The sequence below is a fragment of the Podarcis erhardii genome (assembly GCF_964252035.2).
Source record: "Podarcis erhardii genome assembly, chromosome: 5".
Classification (NCBI taxonomy): Eukaryota; Metazoa; Chordata; class Lepidosauria; order Squamata; family Lacertidae; genus Podarcis; species Podarcis erhardii.
Genome location: NC_138509.1, coordinates 96426741 through 96448823, shown reverse-complemented (window position 1 = coordinate 96448823; position 22083 = coordinate 96426741). Strand labels below are relative to the sequence as shown.

General features: G+C 49.7%; 1 protein-coding gene across 4 annotated transcripts in view; it reads left to right on the top strand.

Annotated features, from left to right (window-relative positions):
- PRSS56 (serine protease 56) overlaps positions 1-19049 on the top strand; it is a 29839-nt gene extending 10790 nt beyond the window's left edge. Inside the window, exons 6-17 of one of the 4 annotated variants that reach the window (XM_081862351.1) lie at positions 1571-1679; positions 1995-2154; positions 3310-3452; positions 4443-4602; positions 5416-5604; positions 9090-9251; positions 10706-10809; positions 12091-12189; positions 14100-14262; positions 16133-16225; positions 17104-17228; positions 17783-19049. In XM_081862351.1, the coding sequence (XP_081718477.1) occupies positions 1571-1679; positions 1995-2154; positions 3310-3452; positions 4443-4602; positions 5416-5604; positions 9090-9251; positions 10706-10809; positions 12091-12189; positions 14100-14262; positions 16133-16225; positions 17104-17228; positions 17783-17956 (1681 nt within the window). In that variant the 3' untranslated portion in view covers positions 17957-19049. Of the gene's footprint in view, positions 1-1570; positions 1680-1994; positions 2155-3309; positions 3453-4442; positions 4603-5415; positions 5605-9089; positions 9252-10700; positions 10810-12047; positions 12190-14099; positions 14263-16132; positions 16226-17103; positions 17229-17782 lie in introns of those variants that run through there. The other 3 variants (XM_081862350.1, XM_081862349.1, XR_014156702.1) reach the window with 3 other exon arrangements.
- The last annotated feature ends 3034 nt before the right edge of the window (positions 19050-22083 follow it).

The window sequence follows — 22083 nt, the reverse complement described above, 5'->3', positions numbered from 1 at the left end:
AAAACTGCTGCATTAGCAGCACCAAAGTGTGTGCAAGCCTGGGCAGTGTGTAGGAAGGTCTTGGGCTGCCCAGACGACAAGACCTCCCTCTCAGCCTTGCTGATAAGATCCAAAGGAAAGCAGAGCGGTGCCTTTGGCACCAGTTTTGCTGCAGGAGTTGCCAGAAGGAAGCATACAAGGCGCCCACCCAACTGTCTTAGGGTCTCTACTCCGGATTTGTGTAGGGCTTACCCCTCAGCCTTTTCTTCTCCCAAAGATATCCCACATGGCAGTGGAGGTTTAGGATCAAAAGGGGAAATTTGCATGAATTGCTCCACCCACATTTGTCTCTGTCCCCGCCCACCGTGGCCCCTGTAAGGTTGTCCAGAAGGGAATGTGGCCCTCTGTCCGGAAAGGGTTACCCACCCCTGACTTAAACCAAGGATGGTGAGCCTGTGGCCCTTCAGATGCTGTTGGATTCCAATCATTCCTTGCCAATCGTTCCACTGGTAGCTGTAGTCCAGCATTGTCTGACCTCTGAATAGCAGTTGCTATGTATCACGTGAGGGCAGAGGGCTGTCCTACTGAGAACCTGCTTGCAAGCCTCCAGTAGTCATCTGGTTGACCGCCATGAGAACAGGATGCTGGGCTAGACAGGACATTGACCTCATCCAGCGGGGTTCTTTTAATGCTCTTATTGAGCAAAGTCCAGCTTCCCCCAGTCTTTGCTGCCCCCTGGCGTCGGGAAAACCCGTTGGCTCCAGTTAAAGTGAAAATTGGCTCTGGCCGACATCCATTGAGCACACTGAGTGGGCATGGAAGGCTCGCTGTTTGCTTTTGTGTGGTGGGGCAGCAACCAAAAACCAGGGGAGAAGGGGGGGGCATGGCTGGCACCCTGAACAGAAGCACTCTACTGTGTTGTTGTTGTTGTTAGACTGTTTCCCCTTATGATAATAATTTGAAACTACAAGAGCCTTGACTGCTCTGTAGAAGCCAAAGAATAAGCGAGCTAACAGGTCAAGGTAGCTTATCTTGGTGCTGTGACCAAAAAGGCTCTGCTACTCCTGGCAACCTGCCAACCAGAAGGTGGGGAGACTTGGGGAAGATCCTCCTCCAAGGACCAGATCACACAAGGAAATTTGAATAGGAGAATGTGGTCCAAAGTCCCTCCCAGCTCCATAATTCCTTGATCAGATATAACCCTACCCAAACTGTTCAAGCCAGCCGCCAAATCCAACAGCTGGTTGGCATCTGTTAGCCGGTACAAATAATTGTAGATGTGACGCTTTGTTTTCTTCCTATGAGCACTTGAGTAAATCGCATGGCTTGGGTGGCTTTAAAAGAGAATCGGACAAATTCATGGAGGATAAGGCTGTCAGTGACTACCAAACCTGATGGCTACGTTCTCCCTCCACAGTCGGAGACAGTAATGGTTCTGAACGCAAGTTTCTGGTGCAGGTTGGGAGAGGGCTCATGCGCTTGAATCCTGCTTGTGGGCTTCACATAGGCATCTGTTTGACCACTGTGAGAACAGGATGCTGGACTGAGTAGGCTACTGTTCTTACGTACCCTCCTGTCTTTCTACCTGCAGAAGCAGAAACGAACTGGCCTGGTCAGTGGTCCTGGGCGATTACGACCTGACAAAGCTGGATGAAGGGGAGCGGGTTGTTCCGGTCAGTCGCATCCTTTCCCATCCCAAGGTGAGCTGGGGTCGCCAGTGTGGTGTAGTGGTTAAGAGCGGTAGACTTGTAATCTGGTGAACCGGGTTCGCTTCCCCGCTCCTCCACATGCAGCTGCTGGGTGACCTTGGGCTGAAGTTTCTCAGCCCCACTCCCCTCATAGAGTGTTTGTTGTGGGGGAGGAAGGGAAAGGAGAATGTTAGCCGCTTTGAGACTCCTTAGGGTAGTCAAATCCAAACTCCTCTTCTTCTTCCTGCTCCACCCACCCACAATGATCCCATTCTTAGGGCCTTTCTCCGTTCCTCCACTCTCAACTTCTCTTTTCTCTGCCCGCAGTTCAACCCCAAGACCTTCCACAACGATGTGGCTCTGTTGGAACTGAGCAGCCCCGTGACTCCATCGGCCTGGGTGACTCCAGTGTGTCTTCCTGAGCGACCCATGGAACTGGGCACAGGGATGCCCTGCTATATCATTGGCTGGGGATCACTCTATGAAGGTAGTGTGAGGAAGGGCAACCCAGGAGCTTGTGGGGAGTGGGGGCTAGGGTTGAGGGAGAAATTTGGTTTAGTTCACATCTAATAATAATAATTATTATTATTTCATTATTCATACCCCACCTATCTGGCTGGGTTTCCCCAGCCACTCTTGGCCGCGTACAGCATATATCAAAACATAATAAAACATCAAACATTAAAAACTTCCTGATACAGGGCTGCCTTCATATGTCTTCTAAAAGTTATGTAGTTCTTTATCTCCTTGACATCTGAAGGGAGGGCGTTCCACAGGGAAGTTGCCACTACTGAGAAGGCCCTCTGTCTGGTTCCCTGTAACTCCACTTCTCGCAGTGAGGGAACCAGCAGAAGACCCTCGGAGCTGGACCTCAATGTCCGGGCTGAGTGATGGGGGTGGAGATACTCCTTAAGGTATACTGGGCCGAGGCCATTTGGGGCTTTAAAGGTCAGCACCAACACTTTGAATTGTGCTCAGAAACACACTGGGAGCCAATGAAGATCCTTTAGGACTGGTATTATATGGTCCCAGCTCCCATATAGCTGACGGAACAAACTGACTGAATTTGCCCTTTCCAAAGCAGTACGCCAACCGAAACACAGCCACTCTTTGAAATTTGCATTTCTCTTAATTTTGCGATGCCGTTTTCCAGCCACATACAAAAATGCACTTTACTAGGCTAAAGTGTGCCTGTGAACGCATATATTGGTGAAAACACATTGCATAAATGTGCTAATAGTTGAGAAACTTGTGTTGCAAAAATTTGCGCACAAAAATATGTATTTGGGATATCTCAGTTGGTTAGATCAGGAGACTCTTAATCTCAAGGTCATGGCTTCAAGCCCCACATTGGGCAGAAGATTCCTGTGTTGATGACCCTCTTGGTCCCTACCAGCTCTACAATTCTATCAATTAGAACTAAAATGCTAAGGAATTTTCATGAGAACTCCACCAAATCTGGAGCTGGGCCCTAGAAAAAATGGAATGCCTGGAGCTACTGGCAGGGTTGGCCTCTCCCTTGTAGCTTCATCCAGCTGCCACATGGGAAGGGTTTCCATCGCCATGCCAAGGTGGTCAATTTTGTGGGGAGGTGGTGGTGGGAATTGAGATGCCTCCATAATGTCATATGCTTGCCCCATAGATGGTCCAGGAGCTGATGTAGTCATGGAAGCCCAGGTTCCCATCCTAGCTCAAGACATCTGCCGTGGTGCACTGGGGCGCCAGCTCTTTACCAGCGCCATGTTCTGCGCTGGATTTCTCTCCGGGGGTGTTGACTCCTGCCAGGTAAGGGGGCTCCCTGAGGAGGGGGTGGTGAGGGACAGTGGAGCAGTGCCAGGGGGGTAGCCTTCTGGCATTTCCAGCACACTGCTGGCACAGAATTTGGCATCAGGGCTTGGCAGGGATGGGCATCTGCTGAGAGCCCACGATTCCACCAGTGGTCAAGTGACAAGGACCTCCATAGTCCTGCTTCTCTTCACAGTTGCATCCTGCTTGTTCACTTGCCTCTCACTCAGGCCCAGAGCGGGAAAGCAAGGAAATAACAGCAGTGGTGAGGAGAGAGCGATGGGGAGAAGCTGCCACTGACTCCATGCTCAGCTGACAGGCTCTGTCCGGCAGCAGTGCTGAGGCAGAGGAGGAGCAGCTGGCAATAGTGGCAGGAAGCAGTCAGAGTCATGGAGGGGAGAGAAAACGCCATATCCTACAGCGGCCAGCTGGACTGGCAGGTGTGCCATGATGCCCACATAACTATTATAAGAAGACTCCGCTGGGTCATGTAGTCCTGCCTCCTGTTCTCACAGTGGCCAATCAGATTTCTCCAGGAAGCCCACAGGCAAGAGCCCTCCCTCCCTCCCTGTTTCCCATAAGAACTTCCAAAGAGCCTTCCTCAGATCTCAGAGTGTCCAACCAGATGCCTGTGGGAAGCCCGCAAGCAGGATTCAGGCACAAAAACGATCTCCCCTCCTGCAGTCTCCAGCAGCTGGAATTGAGAAGCATCCCTGCCTCCCAAACCACGGGAAGGGGAGAGTTGCTCTTGTGCTCGAATCCTGCTTGTGTGTTTCTCCACAGGCATCTGGTTGGCCACTGTGAGAACAGGATGCTGCTGAGGTGTGTGGTCGTCACGGCACCAGACCTGCCAGTCCAGCTGGCCACTGGAGGCTACAGAGTTCTGCGCTGAATGGCCCTTTGGCCTTTTCCAGCAAGGGCAGGGGGGGGGCAGGATTCCTTGACTTGCACATTTCCCTATTTTGGACCCACAGCTGTTTCTCCTTCCAGGGTGACTCTGGGGGACCACTCACTTGCTGGGACCCTTTGTCAGAGCGGTATGTGCTATACGGGATCACCTCCTGGGGCGACGGCTGCGGTGAGCGTGGGAAGCCTGGGGTGTACACCCGAGTCGCCGCCTTCACAGACTGGGTGCACCAGCAGATGGAGAGTGAGTGTCAATGTTGGCGTCATTGCTCCCAACTCCTCCAACGGGGGGCAGAACAAATGGGAGGTTGACTGGGGCCAGTCACACCTTTGAGGTTCATGGGACATGATGGAGGATGCACCCAGATGGGGAAGAGTTGCTGTAGCCCGAATTAGCCACATCTCTGAACCGTACCTCCAAAATACAGTTGCAAAAAGCAAGGCACTCAGTGGGCCTCATGATTGGTCTGGCGTTGGTGAATTTCACTTCAGGCACCTTCTGTCCCTGAACTGTGCCAGCCTGCCAATATAGGAACGACTATTTAGAAATTGTTGTCTGGGTTTTGATTTTTCCTCTCCCCCCCCTGTACATTTCCCCTTGTGTGTTGTGTTTCCTTAAATTGTAAGCCTGCAGATAGGGACTATCTTGTTTTGATGGTATTTAAGCTTCTCTGGGAGCCTTTTTGGCTGAGGAGTGGAGTACATGTGCTCTAAACGAAACAAGCAAATGAATAAATCCAAAACTGAGGGTGGGTGCAGGGTTTGCTCTGGTACCTCTTCGTGCTTCACAAATCCAATGTGTTGCTCTCCATATGTTGTTGGACTGCAACTTCCATCATCCCCTGACCTTTGGCCACACTGGCTGGAGCTGATGGGAGTTGGAGTTCTGCGACACCTGGAGTGAGCTGCGCTGCCTACCCCTGCTTGATGCCTTTCAGGCCAGCCCTGCTGGGAAATCCATGTTCCTTCCGACCCTTGGTCAGGCCCCTCCCTCTCTCCCGGCCGGAGCACATGGGCAGTGCTGACAACAATTCCCCTTTGCTAATCCTCTGCACAGAGTCGCCCTCCAGCCGGGAGCCCACCTGCTTCGAGCTGCTGGCATTGGCTCAGTTGCCACCCGATAGGCAGCGAGTGGAGCTCTCACACCTGTGTGCCTTCTACACCCAGCCCTGCTCCCCCTCTGCTAGTCCAGCGGCTTGTGCCCATGCTGCAGATGAGAAGTGCAAGGCCAAGAGGCAGCAATGCGGTGAGTGGCATGGCAAGGGCTGGCTGGGAGCAGGCTTAGCATGAGAACCCAGGGTATTACAGCTTGTAAAGAATCATTTGCCTTGTCGCCTGCGGCGATCACAATTCTCTCTAGGGGATCAGGCAGGGACATTAAAAAAAACACCACAGTTCTCTGCTGAAGCCTGCTGAAATGAGACAAATGGTCCTGGGGAGTCTAGTAAACATTTATGTGGGCAAATTAAGTCCACTTGGGTGGGCTTTTCTTCAAGGTGGGGATAATTGGGTTTTGGGGAGAAGGCTCGCCGTTACTGTACAAATCAGTATATGGTTGGTGTCTGCTCACATGAACACAGAGATAGCCAATCTCCACAGCAGGGAAAGTTATCTGCAACATTTCTGTCTCACCTTCCTGTGAAGTTATTCTCAAGGTGACAAATCCAATGAGAAGCGTAGACAACAAATCCAAAATTATAAATGGATTAAAAGAAAGCTAAAATGACACAATAAAAATGGCTATCAGTAGGAACACAATCAATATAAAAACAGCAGCTGTTGGAAACTTGTTCTCAATGGAAGCAACTATAAACGAGTGTTTGTAGGGGGAAGGTCTCAGCTGCCTGATGAGCTGTGATGGGGAGAAGTGAGCCTCCTCTGAATAGGGGATTTCATGGCCCAAGTGCCACTACGGAAAAGGCTCTGTCCATCCATCCCCAGCTTGTTCTTCTGATCTGGAAGGAAGCAGGCATTGTCCTCAGCAGGTCAGGCAGTGTCACATGGATGGAGGCAGTTCTTAAGATAATCTTTTTCCAGACTGTTCAGGGCTTTTAAAAGTCACAGCCAGCACTTTAAACTGAGCTCAGAAACAAACTTGTGATTATGATGGAAAAGGCTGGAAGCCTCTAAACTTCCCAGAGGTTTGATGGTCACCTTCTCCCACGCAGCATCCATGGAGGAAGGCAGACATCAAGCCTTTGGGGAGTTCAGAGGATCCCACTCCTTCCCTCTATAACTGTGACCTAGCACATGACTTGCATATTCTTCACGAGGTCATATCTGTGAGCTGAACTTCACCTCATGCTTTGAGAATTTCACGCGGTTGGTTTTGAGCGTTCTATCCCCCAAGGCAGCACACGTGAGAGACTGGCACACCATGCTTCCTTTGCCTAAAAGGGTGTCCCTGGGAAGCTCTGTTTCTTTCCCATGTACTCTGGCGCTCCGTTCAATGCCTTGTTTTGCTGAGGCTTAAAGCACCCCCAAAGTGAGCCAGACTGGATTCTTGGTGTCTTGCTGAGGGCCATTGTCCTTCCCAGGCTGGGCCCAGGAGGCTGATTGTTCTGTGTGGCATTCCTGGCTTAATCAGGTCTACATAAACACTTGTTTTTCTCCAAAGCATTGTTGGTTTTGAGGAGAGGCTTAGATCTGATCAGAGCAGCGCTGCCAGTGTCTTTTACGGAGCCCAGGGCCCTGGTGACAAAGCCGGTTCTCAGCTCGGAGACGTACTGAGTGAGAGATTGAAAGGTCCATTATGAAGTTCCTGCTGATGTGCAATTATTTATTTTGTATAAAGCACTTTTACCCTGTTCTTCAGACACAGAAAAGGCTTCTTGAGTGTGTTGCAAAGATTGGTCGTAAGACAACCTGGGCGGCTTTAAAAGAGGATTGGATAAATTCATGAGAGATTAGGTTGTTGGTGACTAGTAGCAATGATAGCATCTGCCCCATGATAGCTCAGTTGGTAGGGAATGAGACTCTTAATCTCAGGGTCATGGGTTCAAGCCCCACATTGGACAAAAGATTCTTGCATTGTAGGGGGTTGGACTAGATGCCCCTCGTGGTCCCTTCCAACTCTACAGTTCTATGATTCTATGGTTGGCCACTGTGAGACCAGGATGCTAGACAAGATGGGCCTTTGGCCTGATCCAGCAGTGCTCTCCTTACATTCTTCCTAGCATCAGAGCCCTTGTCCTTCCCATTCTCCCTCTCTCTCAAATTCAGCACAGTAATATCCAATCATGTATACTATAAATGAAGAAATAATGAGCACAGCACATACGACATTATATCATGCAGGCACATTATGAAAATTGACCAATTCTGTATGAAATTCATTAGTTATTTGATTTCCTGCTTGTGATTTTATATAATGTTAATTTTACCATGAATGCCACATTCCATTCTGCTTCTCTCCCCCCCCCCAAAAAAAAACCCATTTAGAAACATAAGGGACAGGTTATTAGTTTTTCCAATTGCAGGTTATTTTTTTAAAATTTTGCAGCTGATAATAAAATAGTTCCATACCGGATTCTTTTAAAGTAATAGCTTTTCAATCATGTAAAATAACAGTTTTTTGGACTGTAAGGAATTAAGCGTGATCTGTTCAGTGTCTCTTAGAAACGAAAGCGAATACCCCAAAGGGGCGTAATGGAGAAACTCGAGCGCATCTTCGAGGCACGTAGGGGCAAATGATAGATGATATGAAAAATGGATGATCACATTTTATGGCTTTTTTAAAAAGACGTAGGTACAGCAGGGAGTGGCCAGTTTCCTGAGTGAAGCACGTTGGAAGGAGCTTTTAATCCCCACCTTGGTTGTGGTCTCAGTGAAAATCACACGCAGCTAGTAGCTCTGAGAGGGAAGCATCAGATCATAGAATTGCAGAGTTGGAAGGGACCCCCAGGGTCATCTAGTCCACCCCCCTGCAATGTGGGAGTCACAGCTAAAGAATTCCTAACAGATGGCTATTCAACCTCTGTGTTGTTGGTTGTTGGCATCCACCTGTCTCAGGAGTGCTCCTTTGTGGGTCAAACCGTTGGAGAGTTACAGCGCCTGCTGTGGCTGTAGAGAACGATACGGGAGAGACAAGTTTCCTTGCAGCTGGAGCAGATGAAGGTGTCTGGTTGTGCTGATGCTGGTGCACCATGCGTTCTTCCCCGCAGTCATTCCTCCTTTGGTCACTGCTGTGGATGTACACCCTGACTGACTATCTCCAGGCACTGTGCTTGTCTGCAAGGGATTCCCATATGGCGGGGTTGAAGTTGCCAGCCTTTGTGTCCTGTTTGCAGACATCTTTGTAACGCAGAGTTGGTCTGCCAACTAGCCTGGGACCCGAACCCAGCTCCTCATAGAGCACCTCCTTGGGTATCCTTCCATCTTCCTTTCTGTGTACATGGCATCTCCAATGAACCGATTGGGACCCATGATGGCAGCATGGGAGGCTTTCATTGGAGTCTTGCTCTTAGCGTCTTACAGGCAAATTAACTGAGGATAAGGCTGCCAATGGCAACTAGCCATGACAAACATTTCTCCCTCCACTGTTGGAGACAGTATACCTCTTGAATACCAGTTGCTGAGAATCAGAAGTGGGGAGAGTTGTTGTGGGACTCAGGTCTTGCTTTGGGGCTTTTGAGAATAGAATATGGGACCAGATGAACCTTTCACCTGACCCAGCTGCAGGACTCTCCTTCTTGTGTTGCTCTTATAGCACTCTTAACTTGTTTTCCCCAGAGCTGCGCTCATATGCTCAGACCTTGTTGGAGTTCCTGCGTCGGGCGGAGGAGTTTTTCCGCACTCAGATTGACTTCTCGTTCTTCACACACTCCCTCCCCCAATTCATGGAGCAAGTTTACCACCACCTCTTCCCTCCTCGAGCACGCCAGGATTCCAGAGGTACTCCTTGGCCCATGTCTTGGGATCAAGACAGAATTTATATAAGGGATCTTGTAGCTCGGGTTTCACCGGTCTGTTGCACTCCAGAGGTTTGGACTACACAAACTATCAGCGCTGGCTGGAGCTGATGGGAACTGTGGTCCAAAACCTCTGGAAGGCTAGTGTTGAGGAAATAATGTAAAGGTAAAAAAAAGGTAGGGACGTGGGTGGCACTATGGGTTAAACTACAGAACCTAGGGCTTGCCGATCAGAAGGTTGGCGGTTCGAATCCTCACAATGGGGTGAGCTGCCGTTGTTTGGTCCCAGCTCCTGCCAACCTAGTAGTTCGAAAGCACGTCAAAGTGCAAGTAGATAAATAGGTATTGCTCCGGTGGGAAGGTAAACGGCGTTTCTGTGTTGTCCGCGACTGGACCTAATGGTCAGGGTTCCCTTTACCTTTACTTTTACCTTTACCTTTTTTTAAAAAGGTAACTTTACTTTTACCTTTACCTTTTTTAAGTCCAGTCAAAGTTGACTATAGGGTTGCGGTGCTCATCTCACTTTCAGGCCAAGGGAGCTGGTGTTCGTCCACAGACAGCTTTGCAGGTCATGTGGCCAGCGTGACTAAATCGTTTCTGGCACCATAATGGAAACCAGAGCGCACGGAAACACTGTTTACCTTCCCGCCACAACGGTATCTATTTTATCTACTTGCACTGGTGTGCTTTCGAACTGCTAGGTTGGCAGGAGCTGGGACTGAGCAACAGGAGCTCACTCCATTGCAGGGATTCAAACTACTAACCTTATGATCAGCAAGCCCAAGAGTCACAGTGGTTTAGACCACAGTGCTACCCGTGTTCCTACTGTTGAGGAAATATTGGGGTTCTGGCACACAGTTTCTCCCATTTCATCTGCTTGCCAACTTCCAGGTTATACAAAATCCCAGACAAAGATGTTTTGCTACATTGGAGAAACCAAGCTGCGATGTCCATTGAATTTCTAGGTCTTTAACAGGATGCATTTTTGCACGGCCAAATAAATTTATAGTTTCACCCCATCGTCTCTCTATTCCAGGAAATGCAGCCCCTGCTGAATTTCTGCCTTTATATCTCTGTTCAAAGCATATAGACTGACTTTGTCAGGAGAAAATTTGCAATGCATCCTCTGCAGCAATGGTCCTAGACCTGAGGAATGCCTGTTGCCCCATTTCCGCTGCTGTTCATCAACGGAGTTTCATCCTCATACTCACCTTGGTCCTAATGGCTTGTGAGCGCCCAGAGCTATCTCCACCTGCAGCTGAAAACTACAGGGACACAGTTCCTGGCCCTATTTCTACCCAGGGACAGAGAGTACCATCAGAACACATTATGACTGACTTATGGCTAAAGTCCCTAGCCGTGCTGCAGCCACCATAGGTGGGGAAGGGGCACTTCTCCCCTACCCCAGACTGACACCCGCATTACCCCCAAGAGCAGGTTGCAGAGCCAGAGGCGGTCATTGCCACAGGAGGTGGGCGAGAGAGCCTGCAGCCGGATGCCAGGAAAATGCAAAAACGAGAAACCCAGACTTCGCCCAGGAGGTAAGGCGACACCTGTGTTTCTGTTCTCCTGGTGCCTTGCTTGTAGGCATAGTGGCATGGTGCTGAGTGGGAAGAGTGTGTGTGTGTGTTTGTATGTGTGTGTGTGAGAGAGAGAGAGAGAGGGGGGGGAGCACTCTCCCATTAGAGCAGCCAAGAAGGGAAGCATACAGGAAGAGGATTCAGGGGAGCTACTGAGTTCTTCTCTGGCTTGGATTTTAATTTTTGGGGACCATGATGCTCGCTGAGGAGTAGGGAAATACAAAATTCACCACTATTAATCAGGGAACAATACTATAACTGCTGACCTTCCGACCAGCAAGCCCAAGAGGTTCAGTGGTTTAGACTACAGCGCCACCCGCTCCCTCATTTACCTTACTATAACCACAGAGAAAGAGAGAGGCGGGAGAAAATCAGATTTGTTGATAGTTATTTACTTCATAGTCCTGTAAAAGAAATTGTTCAAAATCTCAAAGCGTTGGGGTTCTAGAGTTAATTGCTGTAAACAGGCATAGCAATTGTACTTTCGTATTGGCAAAGGGCAGTGAATGCAAGCGGAAACTCAGGTGGATCGTGCCCACCGGCCCACCTCTAATTCCACGTGTTTATGCAAACTCACATGCGGAGCCTACTATACATGTGCACAGTGCGCATAGACTAAGTCCATGTGTGATCTGCTCCCTAGATAATATCCGGACTGACAAAGGGTTTGGATCAACCCAGAAGCTTACTTGCAACTTCTTCTTCTTTTTGGCCCCAATAAAGGTGTTGAGCTGCTGTTCCTTTAGATTCTTACCATACTGTTCCTTTGATGTTAAAAAACCTTTCATTTCAAAGAGAGGTTGCATTGATAGGCATAGGAGAGGGGTCAGGGAAGAGATCTTCAAAGCCAGGAGGTGAACCTGGCCAGACTTCCGAAATGTGCAGCCTCCTTCATTTTTACTCAGTGACGGTTCACGGAAACACACAATTAGCTACAGAGAGAGTTAAAGAAGTAGGTTTCTGTAGGCAAGGGCTGTTCCGAATGCTCATACTAGGGACCCCTCCAGGCAAGCTGTTTATTGAGAATTCATTGGTTTGTTTGCACACAATTTGATGTGTTTAGAGCCTAACACTCAGAGACACACCTGGGAGAGGACGTACAAGCTGCATGGCAGGCTTGTGGGTGGGCGACTCAGGAGCAGAGGTGCTGGGATAGAGATGGGCTGAGACCCTTTTCCTTACTCAGTGTCTCTTTGCAGGCCTCCTCGGTCCACCCTCCCCTCCTTTGCCTCATTGTTCCAGGGCACGGGGCCCAGTTTGGGCGACTGGGTGCAGGAGCTGAATGCCCTGGCCGAGGGCTCGAGAACCACAGCCGGCGGGGAGGAGCAGCTGTTCCTGCAGGTATGTGAATGGGGAGGGGAAGAGAGAGACAAGATTGGAGCAGCACTCTGGCTGCAAAGGCAGACAGGAAGCCATAGAAAGAGGAGAGAGATATGGATCACAGTTTCAGTCAGCTTCGTGGCGTTACTCTCATTAGGCAGCAGGCCCAGGCCTACCATAAAGCAAAGACAAGCAGTTGCTTCAGGCGGGAGCTGCTGGGTGTCAGCAACAACCTCCCACCACTATTCCTCCTGAGGTCACCCACCCTGTCACCCACCCCCTAAATCAGTGGTTCCCAGAGTGGGGGTACAGCTCCCTGCAGGGTGATGAGATTGCCGGGGGGGGGGTGCTAAGAGGCGAGGGGGACGGGGGCACTGGAGGTGTAAATGACTATCAGAGTTTGAAAAGCTAGTATCACTCAATCAGGTCATCCATTCTGTTGAATTAATCACACCAAATAGTTTTAACAGAGGTTTGATTGAATGTGCAATTAATTGTTACTATTTGAATTTTATTGTATTGTTATCTTCCTTAGTGGGTTGTACAAACTTCTACTCTGTACAGTGGTACCTTGGGTTACAGACGCTTCAGGTTACAGACTCTGCTAACCCAGAAATAGTACCCCAGGTTAAGAACTTTGCTTCAGGATGAGAACAGAAATTGTGCTCCGGCGGCAGTGGGAGGCCCCATTAGCTAAAGTGGTAGCTCAGGTTAAGAACAGTTTCAGGTTAAGAACGGACCTCCAGAACGAATTAAATTCTTAACCCGAGGTACCACTATATAATGCATTTTATAGGATAGGAGGCACTTGAGATGAGTTTATGAAAGATTGGGAACCACTGCCCTAAGCTAACTGCCAGGGCTTGAAGTAAGAGCCGACAGCCAGCCAGCCAGTGAACAGTCACTTTCTGTTCGTGCAGCAGGAGTGGGAGGAAGCCTCCTCGTCCTTTTCCCTGAGCAGCAAAGTATCTTGGCTTTTCTCCCAGGGGACCCATGGTTCATTTGCAGCTTTCTGCTCCTCCCCCAATATAAGTGAGAAGCACTTTGGTGCCATTAATGCAGCGGTTTGACTTCACCCCTAGAGGCATACTCCATTGTCCCCCGTGACAGACAGGTGCCAACAACAATAAAGCACTGGGGGAAGATGCATTTAGGGCACTGACACAAATCGCCCCTGTGATGGCATCCAGATGGTTTTTGTGCAGCGTTTTACGTGTTGCTGAAAGACACAGAATATCGATCAGTGGTGCAGTGAAGCACCCCCTTGTTTCACAGCTAAGCCGAGGAACAGGCAGATTACATCACATTAGCAAGCATGGCTAAAGGTTAAACCAGAGGTCAGCAACCTTTTTCAGCTGCGGGCCTGTCCACCATCTCTCAGACCATGTGGTGTGCCGGACTATATTTTGAAGGAAAAAAACAAAACAAATTCCTATGCCCCACAAATAACCCAGAGATGCATTTTAAATAAAAGGACACATTCTACTGATGTAAAAACACACTGATTCCCAGACCGTCTGCAGGCTGGATTTAGAAGGTGATTGGGCTGCATCCAGCCCCCGGCCTTAGTTTACCTGCCCCTTGGCTAAACTGACCCTTTTATTTTTGGGAGGAAATAAAGCCCCCAATCCCTTCCCAACGAAAAACATGCAAGCTTTGGAGCCCAGTAGAACTCTTCATCAGGATGGATATTCAGCAAAGCAGGGGAGTTAAAAATCTGGCTAGGGCTGCTGGGAGTTCAAAACATCCAGAGGACACCCAGTCTCTTTGTTCTCAAGGTCCTCCCATTATGCTCTTTCTAGTCATTCCTTGGCAGTTCTTCTGGTTTGGAACCGGTCAGCCATTTGACTTGCCAGGCCACTTGCCAGCCCCAAACAGACCTACCTATCGGCTCACTCTGAGCTATACCTCTGCCTTCTTTCCAAACACAGCAGGCAGATGGGGAGGTGAAGGAGCTGCAGGAACAAGGGTGGATCTTCCTTCAGCAGCTGCGAAGAGAAGTGGGCCTTCAGGATGCTTCCCCCGAAGCTGGGACAGAGGAGGAAGACACCATTGCAGCCACCACCACCACTCCCCAAGGTCTTGCCTTGAATGGTATGGAATGGGCCATGGGGCAGGACCAAAAATGGGAAGGTGGGTGGGTGGCTTTGTATTTGTGGCCTTTCCCGCCCCGACTTGGCCACAGTGATCCATGCGACGGTCATCTCCAGGCTTGACTACTGTAATTCGCTCTACGCGGGGCTGCCCTTGAAGCTGTCCCAGAAACTCCAGCGGGTGCAGAATGCTGCAGCGAGGCTCCTCACGGGGTCTCTGCCATGGGAGCATATTCACCCAGTGCTTTTCAAGCTGCACTGGCTCCCGGTGGAGTACAGGGTCAGATTTAAGGTGCTGCTTTTGACCTTTAAAGCCCTTCACGGCCTAGGACCCTCGTACCTACGGGACCGCCTCTCCTGGTATGCCCCACGGAGAGCCTCAAGGTCCATAAATAACAACACCCTAGTGGTCTCAGGCCCTAAGGAAGTTAGATTGGCTTCAACCAGAGCCAGGGCCTTTTCAACTCTGGCTCCGGCCTGGTGGAACGCTCTGCCTCATGAGACCAGGGCCCTGCAGGATCTGATTTCTTTCCGCAGGGCCTGTAAGACAGAGTTGTTCCGCCTGGCCTTTGGCTTGGAGCCAATTTGATTCTCTCCCTCCCTCTCTTTTTTTTTTCTTTTCCTTCTCCTCCTGCGATGAGGCTACATTTTAATATTTTAATGTTCCATTATTTTAATGTTGTATTTTATTTTTGTTTTTAAGTTGTAATCATTCATCTTGTTTTTATTATTGCTTGTAAGCCGCCTTGGCTGGGGAGGGCGGGGTATAAATAAAAAATTATTATTATTATTATTATTATTATTATTATTATTATTATTATTATTATTATTTGGGGCACTTGGAGGATGGTGTACCAGAGCAGTCAGTCCCTAGAATGAATCAAGAAGCTTACATTGCAGGGGTGGAAGGAGGCCAGATCTTTACTTCCCTGCAGGCCAACCTTGGCAGGTGGGCAGCACCACCAGTCAATCAATCTTCTGGTGTTATGATGGCCTGTGGTGGGGAGGGGTCTGCACCACTAGCGTATTCCTTTAGCGCCGCCCAGCAGGATGGAACTCTCCGCTCACCAGCACATGGGCACCGTTTGGCCTGGAACGGCCTGCTTTGTACTATCCCATGGTCAGGGCTGTATACAACTTTGCAAGCCCAATTTCAAATGCTGGTTTTAACCCATCAACTCTTTCACAACTGGAGAACCCAGTGTTTTACAGAGCGCCTTGGATGGCTCCGTCAGAGCAGGAGACTCGTAATTTCAGGGTTGTGGGTTCGAGCCCCACATTGGGCAAAAGATCCCTGCATTGCAGGGTTTTGGACTGGGTGACCCTCATGGTCCCTTCCAATTCTATGATTCAATTAAAGCCTCGTGAGCCTGCCTGGGCCTTCTGCATGCAAGGCATATGCTCTGACACTAAGCTGTGGCCATTCCGTAAATTGCTCTGTGATGGTTTTTGGTGCTTGGTTGTTGTTTTTTAATCAGTTCACATAATAACTGGAGACTTTCATAGTTGGCATCTAACAAATAAAAGAATAGCAATGGTGATACCTATTCAGAATTCTACCCCGAGGAAACAGGGGAACCGCCATTGGCAGAATTTCTCCACTTCTCCCTATCCGCCCTCTTTCCCTTGTTTCCCCTCCCCAGCTGTCCCCCTCCTCTCTCTCCCCCCCTTCCCCTGTGGTAATTAGGATTAAGGAAAAAAGATCCCCTTGTCCAACCTTCACCAACCTGGTGCCCTCCAACTGCTGGCTGATGGGGAAGAAGAGAGACAGGTTATGAGCAAAGCAAGGCAAGCTAGCTTTGTTCTGTGACTTTCCCCGTAGCTTCTCCCCAACTCTTAAACCTTTACTTTCCCATCTTGCTCTGTGGCAGACTCCCTGGCCAGCGAGGCCCACCCCCAGCGGGAAAAGCGCAGCCTTGGGAACGTGGGCCCCATTTGGGGAAAGGATGACACCTTCCCCCAAGGTAGGTTTGTCCGAAGCTTCCTCAAAACAGAAGGAGGGGAGGGGCCTTGGGTAAAGGGGCGGAGCCTAACAGCGTATGGGAGGGAACATCACCTGGTGGATCTAAGGGCAAAGCCTGTCAGCTTAGTATGGAGCAAAGAGGCCACATGTCCTCCTTTGCAGAGGAAAGTCCTCTATTTGATGGGCTGTCGGGAAGCCAGTCCTCTGTTTGAAGGGCTGTCCAGTCTAAGTCCAGTTTAAGAAGGTGTGCAATAGGGGCCTTGAAGTTGCCCATCAGCAGGTAACAGCTGGTTAGCAGACGGATCAGCCGCACAGCTCACCTGATCATAGTCTTCTCTACAGTGAGATATATTCCACAGGCAGCGACCAGTTTGTGCACGGCTTACATTCTGAGGCACCGGACGCTCACGTGAAATTTCATATAATCGGAACACCCATTGAAAAAGCCTGCAAACACCCCATTCCGCCCCTTTGGGTGACATTTTTTGGTCCCTTTCAGGTTCGGTGTGATGCACGCATGCACGGTCTCACACATATCAGACATGCCTAAAACGGTCGCTGCCTGTATTTATTTTTAAGTTAGAGCAATTATTTCCAAATGTGCATGTGTAAACATAAATCAGCATGGACAAGTATTTCATAAGCTGCAAGGGAGCTATGGGCAGGGTGGCCTTGGGGCAGAGGAAGGATTCCCCCCCCCCCCAACTCCCGACGAAAATCGGCCCCACCTGAAGCTGCCATTTGCCTTGGGAGGAAAGGTGCAGCTCCAGAGCCCAGCAGCCTTCTCTCCAACAAGAATCTTCCCTTCTGCTCTGAAATACTTTGCCTGTTCTCTCCCAAATCTTCTATCCACCTGCCTCCCATCCCACTCCCCTTCAGTTCCTGCTGCAGGCTCCAGCTGCCGGGGCGTCAATGAATCTGCCCAGCAGGTCCGTTCCGTGCGTGAGATGCACCGCTGGATCCTTCAAGTGCCTGAGAGGGACCTCGCCATGACCTTCCAGGAGGTGAGGAATGAGAGGATCTGTCAATTGTGGTTTCTTTCCATTCTCGTTTGTGCTCATCTTAAATTCAGATCTCCACATTCCCACATCAGTTTGCTGATCCCCCATGCCGCCACAGTACACGTGAAAATTCACTAGGCTTTTTAGTGCAAATTCTGCCTAATATGTACACATTTTTGCAAGACAGTTTTCCCTAATATAATGCTCATAATACAACGGTTGCCTTCCTCTGCACACGTTCCAGCTTGTCAACATCCTTCTTAAATTGTGGCACCCGAAATTAGACACAGGACTCCAGGTATGGTCTGACCAAGGCAGAATAGAGCAGTACTATTATTTCCCTCAATCTGGACACTAGAGGTCCATTGAATAGCATCAGCTGCATTTGATGCGTTGTTGCATTCTACTCTGGAGGCCCAGCATAGCCACCAGGGCCAGTAGCCATTGATAGCCCTCCACTGCGGCCTTCATTGTCTTGGCCCCCCCACTCGCTTCCTTTATGCTGCTGCCGCCGTTGTTTTCTCGCTTTACGCCTCTTTGTTCTTTTCTCCAATCAGATCCTCGTGGATCTGGGCTCCAAGAACTCCAAGGGCCTATACAGGGCACGCGTCCAAGCCACCGTTGGACACAGATCCACCTCCTTCACCGGTCTTGTTGGCCTGGCCAGCGACTCTCTGTACCGCAGCATGCCTGGCCTCATTGCTCTCGCCCTGGAGAGCCTGAAGACCTAACCTGGCTGCTCCTAGCAGGGGCTGGGCTAACAGGATGCCCTGCGAAACCAGAGGACGAAGGCACAGAGATGCCGCACACCCCTCAGTGAGGCCCCTGTCCTCCAGGTACCATGGCCTGGGAGTAAGGAAGTGTGGCACAGGTTTGCTGATCTGCCCGTGCAGGAATGAGGGGCCTTTCCTAATCCAAGGGCCGCATTGCCTTGTTGGGAACCTTCTGGGAGCCACATGCCAGCGGAAGGCAAGGACGGGCAGAAGGGAGCAAGCAGAGCAACAGACTCTCTACCTTTGTGCATCTGGCTGCATTCCAGCCAGACAAAAACCAGAAGTTTACATACACACACACACACACACACACACACACACACACACACACTCTCTCCAGGCAAACAAGAACCATTGTCAGTGATAAAAGACACATCCCAGCTAGGTCAAAACATTCAAAGAGGGGCAGGGCTGGGGAGCACTGGGATGGAGAGGAGACATGGCTTAGGGGGAGGCCTGGAGGCAAGGGAGATGAGCCTGGGGGGCAGCATTCAGCATCTCCAGGCCTCTTGGGTTCTTCATTGTACTATTGTAAGGGCAGCTCGGAGCACAAGCTAGTCTCTCTCCGCACCAAACCACATTCTGATTTTCTTTTTCCATTTGCTTAAACTGGGCACTTTTATTCTGAAGAAAAAGCAGGCATGGGGCCCCAATACAGAACATGCTCCTGGCCCAGATCACAGCCTCTCACACCCAATTCCCTGCTGAAAAATCTGCCCCCTTCCAGGCTTCTGTTTACCCCGCAAGGCGCTGCTTGCAGGAAACAAATCCAGAGCAGACAAAATATCAGTTAGGTGATGATGATGGCAACTTTCAGGACCTGAAACCAGCTGAGGGGCAAGCCTCATTGGGGGGGGGGGGGCAGTGTCATCTAATTGCGACTTTCTCTTCCAAATAAAAGCGGCAGGAGTAGAATGTGGAGGGACCCCCATTGTCTAAGGAAGTGTCTCTGGGGCTGAGAGTGGCCGAATAAAAGCCTTGCATTATGGGAAATATATTTATTTGTACAAAGGCTTGCTTTTGTAAAGAAATAAAATTATATTTTGTGGTATATCTTGTGGTGTGTGTTTTTTTAACCTTACAAAGTAACCGAAGCTTGGCAACTGGAAATCTTTCTCCCTCTCCTAAAAGAAAAGAGGAGGATAAGCATCCATATTCTCGCTAATCTGGTGAAGGCCAGATGCTTTGGCAGGGAGCATCAGCCCCTGCCAGCGAAGCCATCAGACTTCTGGTCCAGCGAGCTCTGTACTGTTTCCACTGGCTGGCAGCAGCTCTCTCTGGAGTTTGATTAATCGCAGAGTTCTAAGATTGAGTTAACTCATCATTAGCAAAAACAATATCCACAGTCTTCGTTGGATGTCAGACCTAATGAATGCAGCAGCTCATTTCTGGTGGATTTCCTCCATGAAAATCAGTTGCAGAGATTGAAAGTCCCTTCCTCCTCACAGCCATCTAAGTCTCCTAGCTCTACTAGCAATCTGAGACTGCCTGTGTGCAGCCAACCTCTCCACCACCCTTTTCATGCCTCTTCTGGGTCTGGGAGATGGGTGGGCAGGGGAGCTTGTAGTAGGAGGGGGAGACACACGTGACACTTCACCAGTCAGATTCATCTCTGCTTCCTGGCCTCCTGCTTCTGATTCTGGACTTATCTCTGCCACAGACTCTCCCAGCTCACTAAGCCCTGTTACCCTTCAGCTTCCGACAACCTCTCCCCATCTTCTCCCTATGACCACTCATTGTCCCACCACCACTCCCTGGGCAGAATCTGAGCCATCTTCCCTTGGGGGTTCCACAGCTGGTTCCTCCCACCATTCATCTGTGTCCAACCATTCATGACTCCAGCCATAGGAACATCGAAACCTGTCTTATAGTGAGTCAGACCACTGGTGCATCTAGCTCAGTACTGTCCACACTGACCGGCAGCAGCTCTCCAGGATGTCAGGCAGGGATATCTCCCAACCCAAGCCTTACCTGGAGATGTCAGGGATTGAAACTGGGACCATCTGCTTGCAATGCTGACACGCCACCCCCTAGCTCTGGTCGTTCCCACACAATGTCGTCACCTTAGCTCTGACCTCTGCTGCCCTGGGCCCCTTCCTCTGCGAACACGTGTGGGATGTGAAACACAAGAGCAGTGAAGTACAACATTCCTAGAGTGAACATGTTACACATGGGGAGAAATGTTTGTCCAGCCAGCAGCTAAACTTCCTGTTTCCTTCTGGCCTGGGACAGACTCCTCTGCATGTGACTAGAGGTGGGCATGGCCTCACCTGTGCAGGTAACAACAAAAGCACAGGGCAGGGCAGCCATCTCTCTCTGACTACTTTTGTCAAAGAAGCAACATCTGCTTAGCCAAAGATGCTCTCTTGGCCTCCAGCCAAGAGAGGACAAAGGGACTGTCTCCTTATGAGATAGTTTCCAGGTGTATGTTTTCTAACTTAAGTCTGCCTTCTGGGATCTGATTGTGAGCAGAATGTGAGTGAGTAAACTCTTTTTATACTTTTATAGAAGACTGTGTCATGTCTTATCTTTTATGAGAGAATAAGGGGAAAATACCAGAACAGTTGGTATAGAGGCTTTAGCGAGCCTGAGCAAACACATCCGCTGTGAGTTTTAAAAGGGGGATGTTACTCTGCTAAATTGTGAACTTGTTAACACAAGTTGGAAAGGCTATAATCAAACAATATATCCTCTCCTGCATCCCTGAACATTCCCACAACATGCAGCCCCTGGAAAGTTGCCTGTTGAGAAACAAAACTCCTGACCTAATGGGGGAGGGGATGGAGAGCCTGACTCCCCAGTTGTCCAGGCGTTGCCTTCTTTTTCTGGCTCAGCTCAAAGGCAGCAGCTGTGCGATCGCATAACTCAGTGCCCAGAGATCTTGTTTCCACTGGGACAGGAAGCGGCTGTCAGGGGAGCTTTAATGGATGAAGTGGACTGGGCAGTGCCCTGCGGGGTGGGGAGTGGGGGGATGGCTTGGCGTGGCAGTCAAGCTCATGCACTTGGAGCCTGCAAAGATGGCAGCGGTGACCCTGCTCCCACCCCAAAGAACTTCCTTTCAAAGGCAGCCGGGCTCTCACATGCTTAATCTCACATCGGCAGAGCAGCCTAGAATCATAGAATCATAGAGTTGGAAGAGACCACAAGGGCCATCGAGTCCAACCCCCTGCCAAGCAGGAAACATCATCAGAGCACTCCTGGCATATGGTTGTCAAGCCTCTGCTTAAAGACCTCCAAAGAAGGAGACTCCACCACACTCCTTGGCAGCAAATTCCACTGTCCAACAGCTCTTCCTGTCAGGAAGTTCTTCCTAATGTTTAGGTGGAATCTTTTTTCTTGTAGTTTGGAACCATTGCTCCGTGTCCGCTTCTCTGGAGCAGCAAAAAACAACCTTTCTCCCTCCTCTATGTGACATCCTTTTATATATTTGAACATGGCTATCATATCATCCCTTAACCTCCTCTTCTCCAGGCTAAACATGCCCAGCTCCCTTAGCCGTTCCTCATAAGGCATCATTTCCAGGCCTTTGACCATTTTGGTTGCCCTCCTCTGGACACGTTCCAGTTTGTCAGTGTCCTTCTTGAACTGTGGTGCCCAGAACTGGACAAAGTACTCCAGGTGAGGTCTGACCAGAGCAGAATACAGTGGCTCTATTACTTCCCTTGATCTAGATGCTATACTCCTATTGATGCAACCCAGAATTGCATTGGCTTTTTTAGCTGCCACGTCACACTGTTGGCTCATGTCAAGTTTGTGGTCAACCAAGACTCCTAGATCCTTTTCACATGTACTGCTCTCAAGCCAGGTGTCACCCATCTTGTATTTGTGCCTCTCATTATTTTTGCCCAAGTGCAATACTTTACAATACTTTACAATACCTAGTTAGCGGACTGTCAGGACTTGGGGCCGCTTTGCAGGAGAGCTACCGGATTTAAGTAGAATTGTCGCACAGAGAGACATATCCAAGCTTCAGGATCTTGGCCTCCCTGAGAGATTTCAGGGTGTGTAAAAATAGGGATGGGAAGAAATGGATCCAGTTCACCTTTAAAGGCGACTTCAGCTCATTCTCCAAAATACCTGGACCA